The sequence below is a fragment of the Marmota flaviventris genome, chromosome 15 (genome assembly GCF_047511675.1).
Source record: "Marmota flaviventris isolate mMarFla1 chromosome 15, mMarFla1.hap1, whole genome shotgun sequence".
NCBI classification, from domain to species: Eukaryota; Metazoa; Chordata; class Mammalia; order Rodentia; family Sciuridae; genus Marmota; species Marmota flaviventris.
The window spans coordinates 4,937,276-4,963,217 of NC_092512.1; the positions used below are offsets into that span (position 1 = coordinate 4,937,276).

Here is a 25,942-nt window from a genome sequence, read left to right on the forward strand (position 1 = left end):
ATAAACATACACTGGAGAAAAGATAGCCTCTTCAGAAATCTGGGGAAACTTGAAATCCATATGTAGCAGAATGAAATTGAACCCTATCTCACACCCTGCTCAAAACTCAACTCAAAGTGAATCAAGGACCTAGGCATTAGGTCAGAGACCCTGTGCCTAATGCAAGGAAATGCAAGCCCAACTCCATATCATGCTAGCTTAGGAACCAGCTTCCCCAACAAGACTCCTAAAGTGCAAGATGTAAAATCAAGAACCAATAAATGGGATGGTATAAAACTAAAATGTTATTCAAGCAAAGGAAACAAGAATGTGAAGAGAGAGATTACAGAACAGGAGAAAATCTTTGCCACCTGTACCTCAGAACATTAATCTCCATGATATATAAAGAACTAAAAAACTTAACACCAAAAACCAAATAACCCATTCAATAAATGAGCAAAGGAACTAAACAGATACTTCACAGAAGAAGAAATGGTCAATAAACATATAAAAAATCGATCAACATCTCTAGCAATTAGAGGTACACAAATTAAAACTACACTGAGACTTCATCTCACTCCAGCCAGAATGGCAGTTATCAAGAATACAAGCAATAACAAATATTGCCGAGGACATGGGAAAAAGAATACACTGATATATTGCTGGTGGGACTGTAAATTTGTTCTGTCACTCTGGAATGCAGTATGGAGATTCCTCAAAAAACTAGGAATGGAACCTCCATTTGACCCAGTTATCCCACTCCTAGGTATATACCCAAAGGACTTAAAATTAGCATACTACAGTGATGCAGCCACATCAACATTTATAGCAACTCAACTCACAATAGCCAAGCTATGGAACCAACTCAGGTGTCCTTCAACAGATGAACAGATAAATAAAATGTTATACACACACACACACAGGAATATTCCTCACCCATAAAATATGACTTTGTGACTTTTGCCAGTAAATAAATGGATTAGGAGACTACCATGCTAAGTGAAATAAGCCGATCCCAAAAAACCAAAGGTCAAATGTTCTGTCTGATATGTTATGTCTATAACAAAGGGTGGGAGAGATAGAAATTCATTGGATTAGACAAAGGGGAGTGAAGGAAAGGGGAGGGGGAAAGAATAGGAAAGGTAGTGGAATGAATAATTCCATAATTCATTCCATTATTATGAATAATGACATAATTTTCCTGGGCACATATATGAATTCACCACAGTGAATCTCCACATCCTGTACAGCCACAAGAATGGGATCCTAATTAGAAGAAGAGGCTGCTCCATGTATATTTTATATGTCAAAATATACTTTTGTCATGTATATCTACAAGAAAAACAGCTCCTCCCTTTGCACAGCGCCTGGATGTGTGTCTTTCAGCAAATGCAAGTTTCAAGTGGAACATCTCAGAGTGTAGGTGGCTCTGGGTGTAGTAGGAAGTTGGTGGAGAGAAGTATGTGGTATGTGAGGTGTGTGTGTGTGTGTTTGGTGTATGTGTGTAGATTTATTGTGGGTTGGGTGTATTGGTTGTGTGTGCTGTTTAAGTGCTTGCTGGGTGTGAGTCAAGGTGTGTTTGTGTTGGGCATATGCTAGGCATGTGTCCTGGACATCTTGTGTGTGTGATGAATGTTGTGTGTTATATGTCTACCTTATCTGTCTGTGACATGTGTGTCTGTGTTTGGTGTGTATTAGGTATGTGGTACATGCGTGTGTGGTGTGCATACTTGTGTGTGTTAGGTCAGTGTCACGTATCTTCTGCATGTACATGTCAAACGCCTGTTTCTACAAAGTGCCAGACACTATATTAACCATGTCACATACTTTATCTCAACCACAAAGATGACCATATGGGTGAGGTGCTCTTGATGGCCCCCTTTGGTGATGAGGAAACTGAGGAACAGGGATTAAATGATGAGCAGTGGTCACGCAGCTCACAAGGAACCTGGTCAGCTCAGGTCCATTCCAAACCCCTGGTCTCGGAGCCAGCAGTTCTCAGGCTAGTGTTTGCCCTGGAATCCCTGTGGACTTGTTAGAGCCCAGATCCCTGAGCCAGTCCCTGGTGACTTCTGATTCAGCAGGGCAGGAGGGGGACTCAAGATTTATCCTTTTTTAACCAAGGGATGCTGATGCTGTCAGTCTGAGGACCACACCTGAAAACCACTGCTCTAGGCACTGTCTCAAGAGAGGGCTGCGGCCAAGGAAGCGCTGCTGGGGTGCTGAACACACAGAGCCCTGTGTGGGTCCCAGCAAAGCCAACGGCGAGTTCTGAAGTTGGTGTTTTACGTGGAAGCTCATCCTCCTCCCTGGGCGATTGGGGGCTTGAATCTAGCAAATCACATGTTATTGAAAAGGCAAAGGCAGCTTTCCTCTAAGGAACTGTATTATGACAAGTTGTGGAACTCTGTCCTGTTAGCAGTGCTGAACAACAGGGTGGGAAGCCGCGTTTTCTAAGGAGGGAACAACACACTGTCTGGTGTTCTCCAGGACCGAGTATCTTTTCTTCTGTATTTATTCCCCAGAACAGACTGACTCAGTCATTTTGCCTATATGTTCTGGAGCTGGAAGATCAAGGTCACTGGGCTCCCCAGTCCTTACACTTCCATTGAATGGCGTCTGTGCCTGTGTGAATCTGAGTCAATACTGCCTGAGGCAGGATTTGAGGGCTGGGTGGAATGGCGTGTGGACATGCCCGGGTGCAGCGTGGCTGATGGAGGCCATTGGTGCTGTGTGCTCTTCTTGCTCCCCTTCATTTCTTTTCGGTGTGTTCTCCCTACCAGGATCAGAGAACAGGACAGAGGCTGGGGTCACTGAACGCTGACAGCTAGAGGCAAGGAGTCAGCTCTTTGAGGACTGAGGCTGGCTGGGGGTGAGGAAATGGGGAGGAGTGCAGATGTTGTTCTTAATGCACTAATGAAATGAAGCGAAGTGGCTTCTATTTGCTGGCCGCTGCATCCGGCTTTCATTATGAATGCCTCAGGATTGAAATCCAGTGGTGTTGGTGACCTGGATTGGCCACAGGCCTCAGGCAGGAGCATGATTCTCCCACAGGTTTGCAGCACGTTTTATCCATCAGGACTTCAGGTCTGCCAGGTGGAAATCCCATGTTGCAGAATTTAGAGACGTGGCTCCCAGAAGCCGCTGCCTTTCCACTTGCTGAGCGGCAGCTCTGCACTATCAGAAGCAGGGCCGCGGAAGAACGTTGCCAGAGCTGAGAGCTGAGCTCGGGCTCAGTTCATCCCCCGTGCTGTTATTCTTGGGAAGCAGCCTCACACGGCGCTGCTAAGTGCAGTGAGGCAGCTGTCAACCGCAGAGACGGGCTGACGCTTGAAGCATGTTGGGGCAGAAAGGAGAAGGGCTTGGAAGGAGACCCCAGGACTCCACTTTCCACCCAGAAATTCTAAGGGTTCTCTTACATTGTCTCCTCCTCCCTCCCTCCCACTCCCCCTCTATCCCAGACGTCATGCAGCCAGAACAGCTGGGGGCCAGGTACATTGCCTGCTGTCCTACTGGGAATCCTACTGGGTGACTGGCATTGTCCCCATGGTGGTAAACTGAGGCTCAGGAAAGAGAAGAGAATGCAGCGCTAGAACATTCTACAGTCGAAGAGTGGCTGCAAATCAGAACCTTTTCTGATCATTTTATCTGCACAACGAGGCATGGATCTTCATCAGAAATTTCCTTTTGGAAAAAACTGGAAGTCATATATCAAATACTGTATGCAGCACCAAGAATATAGGGGTGCTTAGTAAATTCAATTTCTTTTCCTGCCTTCAAATCCCTAGCTGATCTCATGTACTTAGAAAAATCCAGCCTGCCTGATCTCCTTCTGAGTTTTCTCTCATCCCAGACCTGGACTATTTTAATTTCACTCCCGCCTGTCTTGTCACTCAACTCTCTTGTCTTGGGCTGGAAAAATGAGCACCGTGTGTAGCTGGGCTCAGCATCTGCCTGAACAGCAGCCACTGGCTCTCTTCCCGTGGTTGCTAGAACACACATTTTCCTTGCCACTCCCTCCACTGGGATTCACAATACGGTGTTATCAGTGGTTATTAATCATATTAATGGTAGCTAGTACACGTGGAGTGTGCGCTGGGTGTCGGGACTCTGCGGTGCGGTGCACAGCGTGGAGGGTTTACCTAATCTTCCCATCGTCCACCACCGCCGTGTACTAGTACCGGTCCCCATGTTGCAGAAGTTCAGTGACTTGCTTAAGGTCACATGGCTAGAAAGCAGGGGAGTGGGGACTGGAGTCATGAAGGAGGGGCTTGCTGCCACTGTCCTGACAGGGAAGGGCAGTGGACCTGCCTAGCTTTGGGGTCAGCACACCCGAGTCTGAGTAGAAGCCCTTCCAGGTGTGAGCTTCATGACATTCGCCAAGTCACTGCAATTCTCTGTGCTGTCTCTTATAATAGGAGCCCCAAGTGGTGACACTGAGCAGAGACATGGAGCTCTCTCGGTCCACGAGTCACATGTGACTTTCTTCTGGGGCTGCTGGGTTCTCCTTGTGGGACCAATGTCATCTCAAGCTATTAATTTCTCTCTTTGTTTTCCAGGTAATGAACCAAAAAGATCATGTCTGAAGTTCAAGGAACGGTTGAGTTTTCTGTAGAGCTACATAAATTCTATAATGTGGATCTCTTTCAGAGAGGGTGAGTATACTGCACAATCTGTGTGTGTGTGTGTGAGTGTGTGTGTGTGTGAGAGAGAGAATGTGTATGAGTGTGAGTGTGTGTGTGAAAGTATATGTGTGACTGTGAATGTGTGTGTGCATTTTTTCTGAAAGGGGGTGGGGAGGGAAGGTTATATACTGGGAATTAATGAGGAAAGGATTTTCATTATTTTTTCCTGCAAATTGAAAAATTCAAACTTCTAGTTCATCTGAAAATAAATCATTTGCTGACCAATCCTAGAAAATGCTAATTTATCCTCCCCACACCGCTTTCTATCTTACTTATTTTCAATTCCTTTTTAGATATGTAAATTTTAAAGAAAAGTGAGTCTATGGGGAGTGAAACTTGTTTGTGTACCACTGATAAATGTGTTTGCTACTTGTTGGGCCATCTCTCCTGAGCTACATATTCTAAGATATTTAAAAAACTGAGACTGTTTGTATGTAATAATGTCCCTTTAAGGATGTAACAAACATACAGTTGCTTTCATTTTGGGGGGACATGGTCTGACTATGACATTTTACATGTGAACCTACAAGGTCTTCATGATAGACTCCCTCTCAGGATCATGAAATGGTTACTATGTTGGTCCGCTTTTCACCACTGTGTCAAAATACCTGAGGAAAACAATTTAGAGAGAGGAAAGGTTTATGTTGGTCCTGTTTTCTGTCCATGGTAAGCTGGTTTATTGCTGAGCCTGTGGGAGGCAGAGCACCATGGCAGAGAGGTCATGTAGAGTGTGGTTCCTCATGGCAGCCAGGAAGCAGAGGGAAGAAGGGCGTGGAGCCAAGATCTACCCTTCCAGAGCATGTCCCCAGGGGTCTACTCCTCCAACCACCCTACCTCCACAGTCTAACAGTCCATTCCCTTAGGGACCCATTGGAGGATTAGCCCACGGATGAGGTCAGAACCCTCATGATCCAGTCCCTTCCCCAAAGCTACGTCTCTGAACACTGTGGCCTTAGGGACAAAACCTGTAACACATGAACCTGAGTGTGTACTCCAGACCCAAACCCTGACGTTGCAGAAGGCAGCTAACACAGACTGGAGCTGTATATGCATTCACAATGGCCACAGCTGATGTTCCCCACATTAGTGACAAAGAAATCAAAGTCTATACAACCCGAATTTGTTTGATGCTCATGTTAACAGCAGACGAGAGTTCAAAATGATGGGTATCTATCCATTTGCTTTTGCTCCATAAAAACCTCCCCTAAATGTAGGAGCCTGAAACAACAAGTCCATCTCCTGACTTTAAGGGTAAGCACTTTGGGCTGAGCTTGGCAAGGTGGTCTTGCTCAACTGGACCAGGCTTGGCATGTCTCAGCTGGGCTCCTGCAAGGTCTGGGGCTCTGGGCTGGGAGGCTGCTGGTTCTCCCCCTCCAGCAGGGCAGCCTGGCCTGGTTCCAAGAGCCAGAGCGGAGGCAACACAAACTCGTTTTTCTTTACTTTAAAGATTCTTACACATCTATGGGGTGCAGTGTGCTATTTCAATGCGTGTGCATGGTGTGTGATGGGCAGGTCAGGGTGGCTGGGACGTCCCTCGCCTCAAGCACTTACCATTTCTTTATGTTGGGAATGTTCACAATCCTCTCCTCTGGTTATTGTGAAATACAGAATTGGTGGTTGTCAGTTAGCCCGCATTATTATCATGATCATCCAAATGTCAGAAGTCATTCCTCCAATCTAATTGTCCCCCTTATCGTCCGGCCACCTTCGCTCTCTTCCTTCCTCCCCACAACTCTTCCGAGGCTCTGACAACCATTAGTCTATTCTCTATTTCCCTGAGATCAACTCTTTAGCTTCCACATATACAGTGAGAGTATGTGGTAATTGTCTCTCTGTACCTGGTTTATTTTACTTATTATAAAGTCTTCAAGGCTCATCCATGCTCTCACCGATTATGGGGTTTCATTATTCTCTATGGGCACATAGTATTTCTGTGTGTGTGTGTGTGTGTGTGTGACTATTTATCCAGTTTTTTCATCTATGGACATATGGACATCTAGGTTGATTCCATATGTTGGCTATTGTGAAGAGCGTCTCCTTGACATACTGATTTCCTTTCGCTACACACACAGTACTGGAATTGCTGGATATGGTAGTTGGTTCTATTTTAAGTTTTTTGAAGGACATCTTCAGTCTTCCTAATGGCCATCCTAATTTTTGGTACCACCAGCAATGCATGAGAGTTTCCCTTTGTATTAGCCATATCTCATTGTTTTAATTGCATTTCCCTGATGATTAATGATGTTGAGCAGTTTTTCATATGCGTGTTGGACATTTGTATGTCTTCTTTTGAGAAATACTTATTTAGATCATTTGCCCATCCTGTTGACGCCTAGCCTTGGAATTTTCATAAGGTTATTTTTCATGAATTCTGTTGGCTACAGAAAGTCAAAAAGCTTGTACAGATTCAGAGAAAGAGATACTATCTCTTGAGAAAAGAGGAAGAACCCATGCACACTTCCACGATCTACCACCAAGGTTAGACTCCAGTTTCAAAATGATAGTTATGAAATTAGTGCCTTCTGTGTGCCATGGTCCCTTCTTACAGAAGGGTGAAATTCAGTGGTTTGGGAAGGTGACCTGAACCAGGCCGTGTAGTGTGAGAGATGGGGAGTGATTCTGGGATCAGCTTTCTGTTCCAGGAAAGGAGGCCCACAAGGCCTTCAGATGGGCTCAGGAGCTGGGCTTAATGAGGCAGAGCTCTGTGCTTCCCCCTGGAAGCTCCTCTTGGTTAGAAGTTTCCTGCAACAGAGATGACAGCCCTGAGCTGGGGACCAAGATGCCAAAGCCGCTCTGCTCCTGCCTCTGTGTGGTTCGTGGGTACGTCCCTCTGCTCCTCATGTTCCACATTTAGGAGGGAAGGAAGGAAGCAGCTTTGATGATGTTGTGTGTCATCCTGGTGTTTGACACTTTTCTATTCATTATCTCCTGGCTCTTTGTGACCAACTACAGAAGGAAGACATATGATATTCAATTTTGATAGGCAATTTGGAGTCAAGGAGAAGAGCAGCCCAGGCCTTCACATAGCCAGGTGGGGAGAGGCTGTGGCTAAGTCTCCCTCACTCAAAATCTTGAGTTCTTTTCTATTATTTAAGGCTAACCTCCAAAGTGGGCGGTATTCTCTCCAGGGTACACAGAACAGCCATCAGGAAATGGAAAGGAAATATTAGAACTTCTGCTTGCAATTGTGTAAGCCCACAAGAAGAAAGAATGAAGCTTCACTGATAAATAGAATCCAGTCTGGTCCTTGAAACCTTACTTGTTCATAGGTCAGACAGTTGGTGAGTCCCTTCCTGTGACTCAGAGACCAAGAACAAAGAGTGCAGCCAGAGCACAGCCCGGCTGAGGCCACCCTCACGTTGTATGAATCTGTAAATTGTTTTCTGCCTCCAACTACAAAAAGCCCCTTAGAACTCTGAGGGGATCGTGAGCTAAGGGGATATTAACAAGGAAGAATGCAATCACCAGGAAACCACAGAATGATGTTGATCCAACTCCTTGCAAAAATCTCTTGATACACACACTAAGATTAAAAATGACAAGCTAACCAGCTCCAACAGTAAGTGGGCCGAGAGGTCTGGAGTTCTTCATTCTTATATATTCGTGCTCCTGAGCATCATTGCCTGCAAACCTCAGCCTACCTGGGTGTTGGGCCTTGAGGTCTTGGCAGGCCTGTGTGAAAAAATCTCCATTAGAAAACATTTCAAGTGACACATCCAAGACACCAGTGAACCCCTGTGGATTTGCCAAGGAGGAGAAAAACTGAGTACGGGCATCATGACTCTTCACCAGGCCTTGATAGTCTCTTTCTAGAGCTGCATGTTTGTGGGGGGCAGCTTGTTTAGCTGAGCTCACTGATAAAAGGTAATATTAAATTATGCTAAACTAGAGCCAGGGCTTGCAATCACTGTAATATGTATATATTTTTTAATAAGAAAAGGTGAGGTCTTCTCATATAAGAACTCTATTTTTATTTATTTATTTATTTATTTATTTATTCTAATTTGTTTATATGACAGCAGAATGCATAGTACACATATAGAGCACAATTTTTAGTACACATATAGAGCACAATTCATAGTACACATATAGAGCATAATTTTTCATATCTCTGGTTGTATTCAAAGTATGTTCACACCATTTGTGTCTTCATTCATGTACTTAGGGTATTGATGTCCATCTCATTCCACTGTCTTTCCTACCCCCCTTTCCCCTCCCTTTCCCTCCTTCCCCTTTGCCCTATCTAGAGTTTATCTAATCTTCCCTTGACCCCACCCTCCACCCCTTTATGAATCATCATCCTTAAATCAGAGAAAACATTCAGCATTTGTTTTTTGGGGGGATTGGATAACTTGCTTAGCATTATAGTCTCCAACTCCATCCATTTACCTGCAAATGCCATGATTTTATTCTCTTTTAATGCTGACTAATATTTCATTGTGTATATATACCACATTTTCTTTATCCATTCATCTACTGAAGGCCATCTAGGTTGCTTCCACAGTTTAGCTATTGTGAGTTGTGCTGCTATAAACATTGATGTGGCTGCATCACTGTAATGTTCTGCTTTTAAGTCCTTTGTATGTAGACCAAAGAGTGGGATAGCAGGGTCAAATGGTTTTCCAAGGACTCTCCATACTGCTTTCCATATTGGCTGCACCAATTTGCAGTCCCACCAGCAATGTAGGAGTGTGCCTTTTCCCCCACATCCTCACCAACACTTGTTGTTTGTATACTTAATAGCTGCCATTCTGACTGGAGTGAGGTGAAATCTTGGAGGAGTTTTGATTTGCATTTCTCTAATTGCTAGAGATGTTGAAAATTTGTTCATATATTTGTTGATTGATTGTATATCATCTTCTGAGAAGTGTCTGTTCATAATAGGTTACTGTATTCTTTCTTCTAAAAGACGTTTTCTATATTTCTGATGCATGTTGTATATAGTATATATACATGTTCATGATGTATGAATAAATATAGAGATATTGGGGTTGCATGCTCAAAAATGTTATTCTTCCTAAGCATGCACATCATTAAGAGTTGGAGATTAAAAACAGAAGAGAGACCAGGAGGGTAGAGGAAAGAGACCAGGGGGAGGGACAAGGAGAGGAAAGGGGCACACTGGAAAAGATCTTGACCAAATCCTATTGTCATATACTGTGCTTGTATAAATGTGCAACAATGAATCCCTCCATTAGTGTAGTTACATTGAACTGACAAGAAAATGGGAGATAATCCTATGGTCTCATAACCACTCCCTCCAAGGGGGAAAAGAAAACAGTTGGAGACACTCGTCCAGCAGATCAGGAAGACTTTCCCCAGCTCCCAGCTCTCCATGCCAGCTTCCTGTGGTTCCCAGCAGTGGGCACTTTGGGCACAGGCTTAAGATGTGGGTAAGAGAGAGATCATATAATTGAACATGTGTAAGGGTGGGCTTCATGGCAGCTGCTTCTGTGGACAGGCCTAGGTGTGATTCGGGGGAAGGAATTAGACCTCTTAGGGGGATGGCGTGAGTTCTAGTATCTACAACTCCTATCAGCAGTAAGGCCTTGAAGTTAGTAACCACCAGCCCTCTGAATCCGGATCCTTCCTCCAGGGAACTATGGACAGGCTGGGTGTGATGATACCATGATGTGCATCTGCCAGGCCGCCCCTGACAGGCATGGCCCCTGATGGCTAAGAGTTAAAGATTTCATGCTATGAACCCCATAGGGCCCAAGCTTAAAGTGGAACCTAATTGCTCTCCCAGTGAGGGCTCCACAGAGAAGGGATGGCTGCAGACCAAGCATGGTGGGCAAGATAGGCCCTTGGGAAGCTTAAGAAGGACAGTGAATGAACCCTATAGGAAGGAAAGAGATAAAATGTAGGGTTTAGGGAAGCTGGGTCATTTTGGGGTAAAAGGATAAATGATTATATATTTTCTCTTTAGAGCCATAAGGATGGTGTGCCAGTCAGTTTTCCACCACTATAACAAATACCTGAGATAATCAACTATAAAGAGAAAAGGTTGGAGCTGGGGTTGTGACTTAGCGGTACAGCGCTCATCTAGCACGTATGAGGCACAGGGTTCGATCCTCAGCAACACATAAAATAAATAAATAAACGTCCAACTACAACTAATAAACCATATGTGTGTGTATATATATATATATATATATATATATATATATAGAGAGAGAGAGAGAGAGAGAGAGAGAGAGAGAGAGAGAAAGTATCTTTTGGCTTAGAATTTTGAAGGTTTCAGACCATGATCGATTGGCCCCATTTCTTTAGACCTGTGGCCAGGCAGCACATCATAGAAGGATATGGTGGAACAACACCTCTCATCTCATGGCTGGGAAGTAAAAAAAAGAAAGAGGAAGAGACCAGGGTCCCACAATCCATGTTGAGGTTATTAGGTGATGATCTAGAGACTTTCCTCTAGGCCCCACTCTTTCCTCTAGTCCCACCACCTCCCAGTAGCACAAAGGTGGAAAGTAACCGATGAACCCGTGGCCCTGTGAGCAACCTTCCAGATCCAAATTACGGCACTCCATCCCTGGCCCCAAAGGTGTATGTCCATCTCACAATGTGAAGTGCATTCATTCTAACCCCAGAGTCTCAAAGTCCTGACCTTACAGCATGGTTCAAATGTCCGAGTCCAAAGTCTCTGAGCCCCTGTAAAAATCAACAAGAAATTCATATACTTCCAAGATACAGTTGTGGGACGGACACAGGCGAGCATTCTTATTTCAAATGGAAGAAGCAGGAAAATAGCAGGGGGGAATTGGATCAAGGCAAGAGCAAAATCCAGTAGGGGATCATCCGTGTCCAGCATCCAGGCACATTGTGGCGGGATCAGGGCACCAAGGGCTTGGGAAGCTCCACCCCTAGAGCCTCGCTGGTTGCAGCCCATGCCCGTGGCCACTCCCTCCGGGAGGTGTGTTGTGGTGCCCACATCATCTTCCCTCAACATGCATTCCACATTCCTGGTGTCTCTTCCTTCCTGGGCTCTCCTTTGCCACTTCTCCTTCACTCTCACAGCTCCGGGCATTGCCCTGTTGTGGGCTGCCTCCAGGAGCTCTCATCCTGCAACACACCACATGGATTTGCTCTGAAATCTCAGTGGAAGCCTCCAGATGTCTCAGTTCTTGCAGTCTGCACGTCTGCAAAGCCAGCTCCACATGGGTGATTCCAGGGCCCACTGCCAGGGCGGGCTGCTTCTGGGCAGCCTTGCTGGCTTAGGGTGCCCCAGGGCTCTCCTCCAAAGACAGCCCTGGAAAGTACTGGAAGCAAATCTGCATTTGTACCTCCACATCCAGAGGGCTGTGGCCTTGCCAATTCACTTCCAAGATGCCCTCAGGGCAGTTTCCTATCCTTCTGGTGCAAAGCACAGGGTTATTAACCCCACACTGCTTGGCTGAAAATGTACATACACTACTTTTTAGCCAGGATTGCAATTTTTTTTCACTCTTCCTACTTTGTTCCTTTTTGCTCCCAATTCTCACTATTAGTTGAGCTAAAAGCAGCCAGTAATGCCCCTGCTGCTGCCTGCCTGTATCCCTGCCTTGGCGTTTGCTCCACCGATAGATAGCCTGTCACAGTTGAGCACTGCCTCCCACAAGGTCTCAGGACGCGGGCAAAGCGCAGCCGTGTCATTACCTTGGGGGTGATCGAGTGCGTGCCCTACTCTACCTGTGGGTGGGGCCCGTTCTCCTCTGGAGCTTCCCCATCTTGGCTTTTACTCTCTGCCTTCCTGTCCACGTTCTCCTCTCTGAGCCCCCTCAGAACTGCCCATCATGCTGCACCTACAGTGCCCTTGGCTTTCTCCAGCTCCTCCACTTCCCAAAACCATCCTGAAGGCTTTTCCACACCATCAGATACCTAGTAATGGTAGAGGCCCGGCTTCTTGGTATGGATTTTCTGTGTTAAAAACCTGGGATGATGGACACAGAAAGAATAAGGTCTGTTCTGGCTCACAGTGTTGGAGGTCTGAGTGCATGACCAACTGGCCTGGTGGCTTTGGGCTGTGCTGAGGCAGCACATCGTGATACAAGCACCTGGCCGAGCCCGTGGCTTACTTCATGCCTGAAAGGGAGGGGAAAAGAACAGGAGAAGGAATGAGAGAAGGGAAGGGGAAGGAGAAGGGGTGAGAGGAAGAGGAGGAAGAGGAGGAGAGGACGGGGGCCTGCAATCCCCTTCAAGAGCCTGTGGTGACTTGGAGACCTCCCACCAGGCCCTGACTCTGAGACTTCCCACTACTTCCCAAGTGTGCTAGTTGGGGACCTAACCTTAGCACCTGAGCCTTTAGGGGGGGAATTCCGGATCCGAACTAGAGCAGGAGAAAATGAGGGCTGGGGTTTGCAAGAGGGGGGTGTACTTCCTCAGACCCAGTGTGCCCATGGCCACCCAGGCTCCCCTCTTTCTCCAGTTGATCAGAGTGGGGCTTGTCCCTCCATCCTGGGGTCCCAGCTCCTGGTTCCTTCATCTAGACACAAAGCAACCTGGTCTCAGGGTTTCATGAGATGCTGAGTTGGAGGCCCAGGGGACAGAGCTCAGCATACTGCCTGGGAGTTCTCCCTGAATGGGGAGCCACTTGCACACTCACACTGTGGACCTTTTACCAGGTCTGGAGCACACACTGCCTCCTGAGGATGTTTGCTCTGAGCAAACAGTCAACTTGCATTTATCCAAAGTCTATATTGACTGAGGCAAATTCTCAGAGGGAAAACTTGTCCTCAAAGCAGCCAACAAATATCATAGGGTGCCACTCCTATGCTCAGCAGTAATACTTGTGCTGACAAAAAGGGAGGGGCAGAGAGGGGCTGGGGACCTGGCTTTGGAAATCAGACATGAACGTGAAGCTACACTCTTCCACTTAGGAGCTGGGAGAACTTGGGAAAACACATAGAAGCAACATTTTATGGCCTGTCAAATGGTGATAACAGAGTCCATCTCACGGGTGCAATATGAAAGGTCATGCCGTTCATGCATGCAGATAAGCTAGCACGGTACCTGGCATCTAGTAGATGTTGTGTAAACGGTCACAATTACTGGAGCACACCCGCCTTTAACCTGTTCTTAATACCATCCATGCAGTTCCTACCCCAAATGGTGTATGTGATCACCTTACTTTCCTCTGAAAAATTCTCTATTTCCTGTTGCTCTCACTCCTTTACCTTGTGCTCAAAAGCTGAATGATTTGGCCTAAACTTCAACTTAATCATCAGTGCTCAGGTCCTCCTTGGTCCTCCCCCTAGGCTCCCCTTGAAAACCACCCTGTGCAAGTTGCAGCTGGACTCTGTCCTCTGCAGACCATTCCTGCAGAGTGCTGTCCAGCCTGCGTTTCATGCATCCTCATCCATCCCTGAGGCTTAGCTCTTCAACAAGGTGCTCTGCGCCGTCATCTACTCCCAGTTCATCACCATGGACACTAGCAAGCATCAGAAAAGATGGAACCCCTGCCCTCAAGGTGTTTACCAGCTGATGAGGGAGACAGATATAAGCCCACAGGAAATGGCCATGATGTGTGACAGGTTCTGTCACCACAACAGACCTGTTGCACTGTGAAGAGTCACAGAAGGGGGTATCCAATCTGTAGGCAGAGACAGAAAAACACCCCGGAGTGAAGCAGCAGAGGTGTTGTTGAAGGACGGAGGGAGGTCAGCCCTGCCGAGGACCTGGAAAAGCAGAAGCCGGTGACTCAGTGACGTCAGGAAGCAGAGGCCACCCAAAAGACCAAAGATGGGGCAGGAAGGGATGGAAGGTGAGGGAATGATGACTTATTTATTTATAACAACATATTTGTGGTTGACTTAGGGCTGCAGAGCAGCTAAGGGTTGTTGGTGTTTGGTGCAGTGAGTTTTCTCTTCTGCAGATGGGAGCTCGTTAAGCGTGAGGATTTGGGCTTATTTGCTTTATGTTGCCAGAGCCCAGCCCAGAACTGGTGCATACTGGAAGCTAAACAATAGCTTATAATTGATTGCCTTAAACTTTGCCATTCTACAAATTCATCAATATAGTGTATCATTCTATCAATAGAAGATGAGTCCTGATTTCTAAAGTATGGTTTAAACCATTGCTACTCAAAATATAGCCTGTGGACCAGGGCACCATCCCTGGGAGATTGTTAGGAATGCAGATTCTTGGCTACTGTCTAAGACCTGCTAAGTGTGAATCTCAGGAGACCATGTTTTAACCTATTCTCCTGGGGATTGGAGCACAGGAAGCCCTGCTGAAGGTTTTTTGGTGAAAAGCTCCACTTTGGTCATATACTGGAATTACCTGGAGACACCTACAGACAGAGGCAATAAGAAGTGTGCACAGAGGGACCAAGGTGCCAGCACTTATCAAAGTTCCTCAGGCAGTTCCCAGGCTGCAAGTGCCTGGATTCAGATGAACTGAGGATTCCACATGCCGGGGAGTCTCAGCCTTTCTTTGCTGATCACTTCATCATAAAGAAAGCGAGATCCCAATTCATTCTGTGTGGTGGGACTGGGCCATCATTCCCTTTGCATGTCTTTATTCTGTAGACACTACAGATGTAGCCCTAGCTTTTCAGCATGGTGCTAGGGTAGGAGAGCAGGAGGAAGATCTATTTAATATACAGTTTGACAATTTTCTCATACAGAAATACTTTTTAGCTGAATGATTAATTATAAATTTCTCTACATGCATATTTGTTCATCATCAATATATACTCATAGCCCATGTGTCTATTTAAGAGAGCATAAACCTTCATTTCTAATGCTGTTAGTTGACATGGAGCTAACATTTGTCCTGAACATAAGTTTGAATTTGGCTTTAAATCTTAATTCAATCAAGGCTGTAAATCAAGCTGGTTTCCAAGAGAAGTTTTTCTTCCTTTGATATTCAAATTCATCTCCTGTCTTTCTTCTACTTGTTTGTAGTCTCATGAATTTCTGCCCAAAGGTTTTAGATGATTTCACAGAAAACCCTGTCCACAGAATAGCCTCACAGAAGGACCTATGATCAGTTTGATCAGATATGGTATAAAGTTCAAATTCTCACAGAAATGTTAGGATTAAACCACCCTTGGAGCAGATGCACCTGCCTTTTCTCTGCGGGAATGAACAGTGGAGTCCTAGGTCAGGTGACTCCCGCACTGTCTTGTGCTTCTACCCAGTGGTTGCCATCCCTGCCTAACGCCCAGTGACAGCCGGCTCCCCTGTGAAATCAGCTAACCAGCCCTGATGTGCCCTAATAGACTCTCAAATACAATTATCTTTGCTTGCCAGAGATCAATTAATTGATTTGTCTGGTTCTGTCAAAAGCAATTTTTTATTACTTCCTTTATTAATATATGTTGAGATCCTTTTCATTTCTCCCCATGCTTTGGAAAAGGAGTGGGGATTATAACTGTTTGAGAGACCCCTTGAGTGTCAGGTTTTTCAGGACAAAGAAGAGGCCCTGGTAGAGCTAGGAGGGCAGGAGGAGGTGACCATGCGAGGTTGGAGTGGCCTGGGTTCCCACAGAGAGGCTCTGTAAAGGCTGTGTCCAGCATGATGGACGGTTGCCAGGTAGGACTTGGACACACCTGAGAAGAGAAGGATTTGATACATTGTTTCAGTCCAATGCCTTTTCAATTATGCCAAACAGTACATTCCCTTTATTTTTACATTAATAGATATTTATTTAAATGTTTTATTTGATTTAAATAAATCAAATTATTAATTTGACTTAGGGTATTTATTGCTGAAAGTCAGGACTTTCTCTAACACCAAGAGAGCACATACACTTGATGACCTCTCAGTCTTTCATTCTCTAGCATTTCATAATTATTGTTTTAATAAATATTTAACATTTATTAAATGACATGTCATTGTTATCATTATTCTTGTGAGTTGTGAATAGATTTTGGTTACCCAAGTGTTTATGTGCGTGGATATTATAGATTATTTTTCTAGCAAATCCACATTCATATAACGATTTCCCTGCCCCACTTTTAGTTCATTTGCCTTTTAATCTGTGACTTCATGAGTCCGCCGCTGCTTTGAGCCTTTTATCCTCTTAACCCCTGGCTGAGGACATGCTCAGCAGGTGCACAAGGAAAAGGCCTCTCCAGGGAGCTGGTGTCACCCTGCAGAGATGTAACATGCCTCTGCAGCTCAGAGCCACCCAGGGCCTCCCCTCCTGTCGGGGGGATCAAGGGCAGAGCAGACTGCCTCTGGGTAGTGTGGGCACCCATGGCTCTCAGCCAGGTCTCTGGAGATGAGTGGAGCACACCGCCATGAAGGGAGTGCCCTGGAAACCTCAGACAGCAGGCGCCAACCTTGACTCGAGCTCCATTCTCCTATTACCAGCTGGGGATCCGTGGGCAAGTTTCTAAGGTTCTCAGATCCCATTTTCTTCATTGGTTTTGCAACAACTTCATTAGATATTGATGAGGTAATACTTGTAAAGCACCCAGTAAAACTGTCCAGTACTTTACCGAGGTGGCCAGAGCCCACTGTTGCCTCTCTCTCATTGCCTATAACCAGAACTGTCCAAACCACCTGTCTGGTCAGGTCTGAACTTGGGCTCTTTGCTGTATTGCAAGCAGTGCTTCATACTACTGCCAATCCATCAGGAAAGGGTCTCCTCCCCAGGGACAGCATGATGGGCTTTGGGTTGGTTCTCACCAGCTTCAGTGGGATGAGTCAAGCTTCCTGTTCTCTTATTGGTTCTGACCTGGAGATCCTGGACGGGACACTGAGAAAGACTCAGATGTGGACTCGAGTTGTTCACAATGTCCCGTGGGAGAGAGATGGGAGAAAGCAGTGTCAGCAGTGAAGGGGCAGGGCACAGTCCTGGGACGCTCAGCTGCTCCTACCAGTGGGTCAAGTAGCCAGTAAAATTGGGGGAGGCTAGGTGGCATGGTCTCAGGAGGTCAAGGCAGCCCTGGCCAGAACTATTTTACATGTGATCATGTTTGTGTGACAATACCATTTTGCCGACGGGTGGTGTAGAATAGATTGGGTCAGGGTCCAGAAGCACTGGGATGTCTTGTGCTTCTGCTCTTGAGGCCAGCTGGAGTCTGGGATGAGATTCCTCAGCCTGGCTCAGCACCCACCAGGCTCTGTGAGCTCAGAGTGTGTCCAGGACTTCTACCGCTCCCACTCACTGGATGCTCCTGCCAGCCCTATGAGCTAGGCTTTATGATTTTATGGATTTTATGGATGAGTGTACCAAGGCCAAGGTCACCTACTACTGCCTAACAGGGTCGGGGTTTGAATTTATAAATGTTGTTTCTCAAGAGTCAATAGCATCAGCACTGCTTTTTATTTTGTTGGTGAGGCCACACTCCAAAGAGTAAATTCACAACTTAAATACATTTAAAAGTGGAGAAACTTGCAAAAGAGTCAGCTCTATCTGTTGGGGAGATGCAAGGAGAAATAGGGTGAAGAAGTTGTAGCAACCAAGGATGTGAGAGCTGGGGAGGAGCATTCCTGGCACAAGTGTCACAGAGGAGCCAAGGGCTCAAGCACCCAAAGGTATTTACCACCTTAAGTTTGGCCTCAGGAGGTCAAAGCTAGCCTTTGCCAGGACAACCTGTGCTATGAAAGTGACTGCAAATATGGACGTGAGCTGGTGCTGCAGAGAATCTCACTGTGGGCTGGGCACACCAGACATGTAGCTAGGTTTTCCATCCACTGTGATGGGAGTCAACGTGGAGCTAATGGGCATAGTCATTTGCCACTCGACGCTCTCTCTGATTGACACTGCCAGTGGAAGGAACAGAGGGAAGGCTTCTCAGAGGAAGGGGAAAGGCCCACAGAGGCACTTAGACTTTCTCTTCCAGGGACACTGCAGGAAGGTTGAGTATGGATGTCTCTCTGGTTAGATGAATGTCCCCAAAGTCCATGTGTTTTAACCTAGGTCTCCAGAGTGGTGCTATTCAGAGCTGAACCTTTGGGAGGTGGAGCCTTGTGGGAGGTCCTTAGGTAATTGGAAAGATGTCCCCAAAGGGGATTTGGGGGACTCAGCTTGGTTCAGTCCTTCTCTTTTATGTCTTGGTTTCTGATGTAGGCATTTTGCTCTGTCACACACTCTACACCCTCCCCATCCAGTAGCCCCAGCTGGAACTCAAAGCAATGGGTGCTCCTGACCTTGGGCTAGAATCTCTAGAACTATGTGAGCCAGATAAACCTTTTCTCTTATGAGCTAATGATCTCAAGGGTTTTGTTATAGTGACAGAAAGCTGACTAATGCAGATTTTTGCTGAAGGGTGGAGAATAGATTGTGTCAGGGTAAGACAGTGCCCGCCTGTCCATAGCTGGTATTCACATATCTGAATTCATGTCACTTAGGTGGCAACACAAAGAAGACACTTACTAAGCAGTGTGACACAGAAGTTTCTCATTGCACTCCAAGCCCAATTGATTAGCACTTTCTGAGAAATTGGGTTCACATTAGTAAGCTCAAATATCGTTACTGATTTCTCTCTTCTCATGAATTCATGAGCAGTAGAACCACAGGAAAGAGTATAACAAAACTGGAGCAATGTGCTTTATCTATAACTGGGAAAGTTTCTAGCACTCTCTTATTTCAGGACATGGAGGAAGAAAAATGATAGAGTAATAAGGATTGGGCAAGGGTGCCAAATGGGACTCCTTTCTCTTTTTCTCCTCCCTCCTGTGTGGAGACAGAGGGAGAGGAAGGTGGGAAGGAGAGAAGATGAATGGATACCTGGCTCCCAGGGAGAGCCCAGGGTCCATCCCCCAAGCTGTCCTCAATAAATACAAGGGGAAAAACCTAACCATGAGACCAAGCATCTTTCTTTATATTTAAACAATGTAACAGTGTCTACTAGTGAGATGGTGAGGGTCAATGTCTCCACCTTTAACCTATCAAACTGGCGGAGTTTCTCCATCTAACTGACCGGCTTACCCGGCCCCGTGGGTTTAAGCCCCATCCTTGTGCCAATGACTTCCCACTTCACGTAACCAGCTCAGGCTTCATGTAGTCCCTTGTCCTGTACAGGGTCCCATCCAAGATAAGTGGGGAAAAGTGCATCGTTGATAACACAAAACGGCTTTGCTGGCGAGGGGGCGTCGGTGCTGCTTGGTCCCCGGGGCTTGCTGTAACAAAGCTCAAAACCCTGGGCGTTCGAGGCAAGAGCAGGTGTCCTCTCCTAGATCCAATGTCTGGAAGTCTGAGGGAAGGTGTGGCTGGTCCCTTTCCAGGGCTGTGGGGGCTCTGTTCCCTGCCTCGCCCCTGGCTTCTGGCGGTTTCCTGGAGGTCTTTAATGTCCTTGGCCTTAAGCCCATCGCTCTGTCCCCCTTTGCCTTTGCTGGGTCCACCTGTCTTCATACAGTCTTCCCTCTGGGCACGTCTGCCTCTTTGTCCCAATTTCTCCTCTCATGAGGACCCCAGTCCCCTTGGGTTAGGACCCTCCCTGATGACTTCATTTTAACTCCATCAGCTCTGTAAAGACCCCCAACGTCATATTCTGAGCTGCTGGGATTAAGACTTCAGCATCTCTCTTGTGTGGGGACACAAATTAATCCTCACAGGTAGTGTCACCGGTGCGTGTGGACAGAACAGAATTCACAGAAGCGTGAGAAAACATGAGCTGTGTGTGAAGTGACCGAGTCGTGGGCAGTCTGCCTGCATTAGCTCAGGACTGAAGGGGGTTCCTGGAAAAGTCCTGTGCCAAATGGCAATGTGCGGGTCACCCCATGGGGACCGAGGTGAAGCAGCACCTGGTGAGTGACAGCCCTGGGGAGCTAAGCAGCTGCCACTGTTCTGACTTTGGAGGGGAAGCCCTGGCTGTGACCTGGTGGAGGGCTAGCACCCCGGAGCTCAAAGTGGATGAGTAAGAGAGCATGTGGGGCAAAGTGGGACGGTTCATGGAGCTCGTAAACAGCTCCGCTCAGCTTCCCTGACATGTGAGCCTAGAACCAGGCCAGGAAAGGGTCCTTTTTATCAGCAGGCAAATAGCTGGGTGGTGGAGAATGCTCTCAGGATCTCAGCTCTCCTGATTCCTAAGCAAGGCCTTTTTTCGCTCACAACTAAAACACGCCCAAGGGTGCTCAGAGGGTGCTCAGCCCTTGAATGTAGCCCCATCCTCCCTCTCTTGGGATTGATCCGGCAGCAGCACTTTCCATCTCGTTGTGCCATAGATATGTGCACGTGTGTGTCTCTGTGTAGAGAATCCAGTAAGAGCTCCTGCTAGGAGAGTTCCAAAGGGCCCCTTGTGGAGACTGGCTTTGCTCCTCAGGCTGCCTCCGTCTCCTCCATCAAAAGGACAGATCTGCAAACTGCACTGAGTTGGATTGATGAGCTGGCTGGAGAGTCAGACAGCTCGGTGTCCTTGCTGTCCTGCTGCCTTCTTTTGAGTACTAAGGACACATGCACGTTGACAGAGGTGAAGGTTGGAAGGGGGATTGCACTGAGCACTTTCTGTTTACAGTACTACTTCATGGGGCAGGCTCTATTTTGAATATTTGAAATGTGAAAGCAAGAAGCTTTCTCAGGTGGGCGCAAAGGGGATTCAATGCTCAGTGTCTGAGCTGTGGCTCAGAGTGCTGAGTTTGAGTTTGATCACAAGACCTTTGAGCTGTATGGCCAGGGCAAACTACCTCACTGCTCCTGGGCTGAAAACAGAGATAAGGACAGCACTTGCCTCAGGGAGTTTTGTGGACAAAAAGAGAAGCCCGCGTATTGCTCTTGCTACTGTTGGCTCCATGATTGCTATTTATCCGCTTCCCCCTCTTAGTTGCTCTGCACTTTCTGCGAGGGAGCATTACTCTAGTGTGTGGTTGGCCTGCATCTGGTTCACCGCGAAGCGTACGTACTTTGGACTTTGCATTTCTGGCTCTGCTTTGCTCAGCGGAGCCTGAGGTAGGGATACCTGAGCAAGCCACAGGCTGTCTCTATGGGGAGATTGTTCACCCATCTGCGTGTCTCCTCCCCTCGTTCATCCGTGCCACATTCCTCTCACCATGCCTATAAGAACAGCAGGATGGTAAACAGCGGGGAATTAAAGACAAGAGGAAGGAAAGAAAGGGAAAAAAAAGAACCGCACTGTGCTTAGTCCTTCTCGGTCCTAGGGCTGTGCCAGGCATTTTATCTACATCACTTCATTTAATTATCCTTGAGAGGCAGATCTCATCTTTCTGTTTTACGCATGAGCAAACAGTCTTCAACCAAGAATAAAGCAAAATTACTCACAGGAAGCCATGTGGGCCCCTTGGGAAGGTCCATGGTCCTCTCCTAGGAGTGTCTCACTCCCAAGCCCACTGTCTCAGGAGTTTGCTGCTTTCTTCCCCAAACCCACATCCTGGGTCCCCACCCTGAAGCTCTTCCAAACTGTGTCAGCCAGCTGAGGAAAGAGGAAGCTTGGTGGGCGCCCCCTTGGCCTTTGCAGCAGTTATCCACAGGGGGCCTCCCTCCAGTGAGCCTGGGAGTGTCTGCCTGCCTCTCCTTGGCGTGCCCTGTTCAGTGCTGGGGCCAGCGAGCCCTGGCATGACATTTCTGCTGGTTGGATCTCTGGGGCTCTGTGTTCCCTGTGTGTCAATCACAGGCCCTAGAAGTGTGTTGACAGAGTGGAGCCCGCCCAACCTGGTGAATTGATTCCTAACTATGTCCCCAAAAGGAGTGGTGGCGAGGATTCAGAACCGCAAGAGCACCCATTTGTCATCGGTGATGGTGTCCTGGGAAAGTCTCTGTGTGTGGCCCATGGTTTCTCTGAAGGCCAGAACAAAGACCCTGGGATAGAAGGAGGGCAGGGTTTTTTTTACACTCAGCATCTGAAAATGAGCCATAATGGATCTGCCCTCAGTGCAGGGGGTTGCTGGACAAAGTGAGGTTAAGATGGTTACCTCCCACAGAGCTACCCACTGGGCAGGAACAAGGTGGTGAAGGGTAAGTTAGAAGTTGGGAATCTTCAGGTGACATTGTTTCTCAAGGTCAACTTTTTATCAGGTTGAATCTCACAGAACAGCCAAATAGGTACAGGGGACAATGGAGCCAGCCTGGTTGACATTTCACTGGGAGACCACCTTGGAGGCCACTCCTTAGACCCTGAGGGACATCAGTTTACACATTTCAGCACTGGAATTTGGAAGGGGAAGTGGTGACCACAGAATTAGCCAACAACTTCCAGCACTCACCATGAGCCTGGGTCTCTAGGCTTTCTACCTATTATCTCACTTAATTCTTAACTGCAGGAAATCGGGACTCTGATGCCTTTGCCATTTTGTAGAAAAGGACCACAAAAATTATGTGAATTGCAAGGTGGCACTGCTAAGAGGTTGCTGCATGTCACTAGAACAGATTGGAGAGTGTCCTGGGTGGATTCAGAGACTTGTGATTCTCCCCAAAATGGTGTGCTCTCTGCCCCAACTCACCACCCCTGGAGATCCACAAATGAAGTGGATGGGCTGACTGGGGACAAAACTAAAATCTCCAGAGATCCAAGAGGCCTGTCAATCATGAAAGAGCAGGCTGTCTTTCTCTGGACTCCCCTCCTAACAGAGCACCGGGTTTGTTTTTTTTTTTGCCAGGGTGGGGGTGGGGTGGATATTCTTCTGTGGTCCCTCTGTGACCTGGGTTCCCAGGCACAGTGCTGATGCAGGAATGACCTGCAGAACTCTGAAGCCTCCCTGTGGCAGGTTCTGATGTTGGGGCAAGGCTCCCAGGCTCCCTGAAAGCACGTGCATCCCTCTTATTGTCTAACCTTGAGCCTGTCGAGGGCCATAGACTATGGATGCTGCCGGAACTGAGGGCTTGTGTTCCGAAGTGCTGGGCTCCATTTGCACTCTTGTCCAGGAAGTACCCTGATGCTGCTTCTGAAGGTCCCCATGGATGTTGGCCAGCCACTCCATGGGAGAGATGTCATTCTACTCAGACCTGTCCTCACCCCTCTCTCTCCACTCACTCTCTTTTTTTTTTGGGCGGGGGAGGGGGTACCAGGGATTGAACTCAGGGGCGCTCAACCACTGAACTGCTTCCCCAGCTCTATTTTGTATTTTGTTTAGAGACAGGATCTCACTGCGTTGCTTAGCACCTCACCATTTCTAAGGCTGGTTTTGAACTCTTGATCATCCTCCTGCCTCAGCCTCCCGAGCTGCTGGGATGACAGGTGAGAGCCACAGTGCCAGCTTCTCTCTCTCTTTTGCTCACTCATTTATGTACTTAGCAAACTGGACTCAATACCTATGTACCTCCCAGGGTGCTAGAAATCAGGGACCCAGAAGTGATACACATATCCCTTGAGCTACTAAAGCCTCGTGGTAGAAACAGGCACAGAATAGCTCAGTGTAGCCATGACAGGTACCTGTGAGCCCTGCTACCTGCCAGCCCTCTGCTGAGCACTTTATCTGCATGGGAGCTGAGGCAACCCAGCTTCTGTGGTGGGGACACTGAGGCACCGAGAGCATGCGCGATGCTGTGGGGGTCTTCTCCAGCCGCATCTAGCTGGCCCTTGGTGGACTATGGAAAGACTGAGAACAAAGATTGGGTCCCCTCCCTCCTGGATTTGGGAATGTCAGCTGTTATTTAGCTGGGTGACTCTGTGGCTTGGGACATGAGTGGCTCTGAAGAGAGCTGACTGGGTTAATCCCGGGTCAGAGTCCTCAGAGTCCAGGCTGATCAGGTTGTGGAGAAGGGATGGAGGGCACCATGTGAAGCCACGCGTTTCTGTTGTGATTTTGCGAGCTGACTCTCAGGCAGTCTCCTGTGCACCCCAAACTTGCCAGGGTCTGTGCGTTCTGCTGCCTCCCAGCTCTCCACCTGCCCAGCGGTGGCTAGAAGCACCCTTTCCACCTACAGCATGGCCCTGCTGCCTCCTGCTTCTGATTTCTGTTTCTTCTCACATATAACCTATTTTGGAAAACTTCCTGGTGCCTTGTCCTGGGTGACAGCCTCCCCAGCTGTCCTCTGTCCTACGTCTTAGGCTAAGCGCTTCCCTGTCACCCTGGAAGCCAGCCTCACACATCCTGTGTCTCCCAGGCAGGGTTGGCACTCAGTGGGCTCAGGCAGGGCTTTTTGATGAAAGAGTGATTTGGTTGAAATATGTTGACCATCCTCATCTGTTTATCTGCCATAAAACAGTACTTCCCAAGCGTCTGCTGTGTGGCAGATACAGTGCCAATGTCTCGGTCATGGTTATGACGCAGGCAGCACAGCCCCTGCCCTTGGTACACAGATCCAGTGGGAGAACAATCATTCAGTCCAAAGTCTCTTTTTCAAGTAGTCTGTGCCATTTGGACGACGCGCTGCAATGCAGGTGCCACAGGAAGCCTGGCAGCAGGCTCCTACGCTAGACTGAGGGCTCAGCAAAGGCTTTTTGAGGAAGGAACATGTAAGAGGAGGCACGGAGGTTAATTAAATGATAGCCAAGTGCAGGTGGGAGCACAGAGGCCAGGTGAGGCAGGCAGGCAGGGGGCTCTAGAGCAGGAGCAGTGAGTTCTGGTGCCAGGGGGCACATGGCCATGATGTCATATTAAGGATCTTTAATTGCACTGCATTGGACAGCCGGCCCTGGAGAGCTACAGGCAGCTATTCAGGACACAACCTCAGAGTCATACTTAACACCGTTCTTCCTCACTTCACAATTTACACACACATACACACACACACACATTATCATTCATGAGATATCCCCAATTCCCCACTCTCCTCACCATCCTCACTGTGGCCATCTCTCTTCTCTTACCTGATGCCTGCTCCTGCCTCCACCTGCTCCCTGTTTCCTCCTGTCCCCACTCTGATCAGGAGACCAGCCAGAGAGTGTCCTCAGACTTAATCCAGAGAGAGTCACTTCCCTGCTCACAGCCTCTCAAGGAGTCCTCGGTTCACTCAGAACAAAAGCCCAAGATCTCATACAGCCTGCTCAGCCCACCCCTGACTTGCTGGGCCATGTCCTCCTCCCCTCCCGAGCTCTGTCCCTCACAGCATCTCAGCCCCCTGGATGCCTTCATGCACCTTCAGCATGGTCCCCAGAGCCTGTGCCACGTCTGTTCCCCATACCTGGAGCTGTTCCCTGTGTGTCTACAGGCACAGGCTTCCCCCCCATCAGCCTTTGCTCATGTCTCCCTCCCTGACTACATCCCACACTGCTTCGTCCCCCAGTGGGTGCCCTTCTTCACGCGTCACCTCTTTCCACATACCAGGAAATGACGCACGTACCCTGGGTTTGATATTTGAGATTCCTGCTAACATGAAAGCACACAGAGGCAGGAATCTGCAGGCGTTCTCTTCTCTCTGCAGCTCAGCACGAAGGCTGCTAACACATGAGGAAGGCACAGTCCCCGTTCAACCAACTGAATGAGCGAAGCCTGGTCCAGCTAGCC

The 25,942-nt window shown here is 47.7% G+C and overlaps 1 protein-coding gene across 1 annotated transcript in view; it reads left to right on the plus strand.

Annotated features, from left to right (window-relative positions):
* The first annotated feature begins 4,557 nt into the window (after positions 1–4,557).
* Fam135b (family with sequence similarity 135 member B) overlaps positions 4,558–25,942 on the plus strand; it is a 196,893-nt gene continuing 175,508 nt past the window's right edge. The window contains exon 1 of the mRNA XM_027952280.3: positions 4,558–4,634. Coding sequence (XP_027808081.3) covers positions 4,558–4,634 — 77 coding nt within the window. The remainder of the gene's footprint in view (positions 4,635–25,942) is intronic.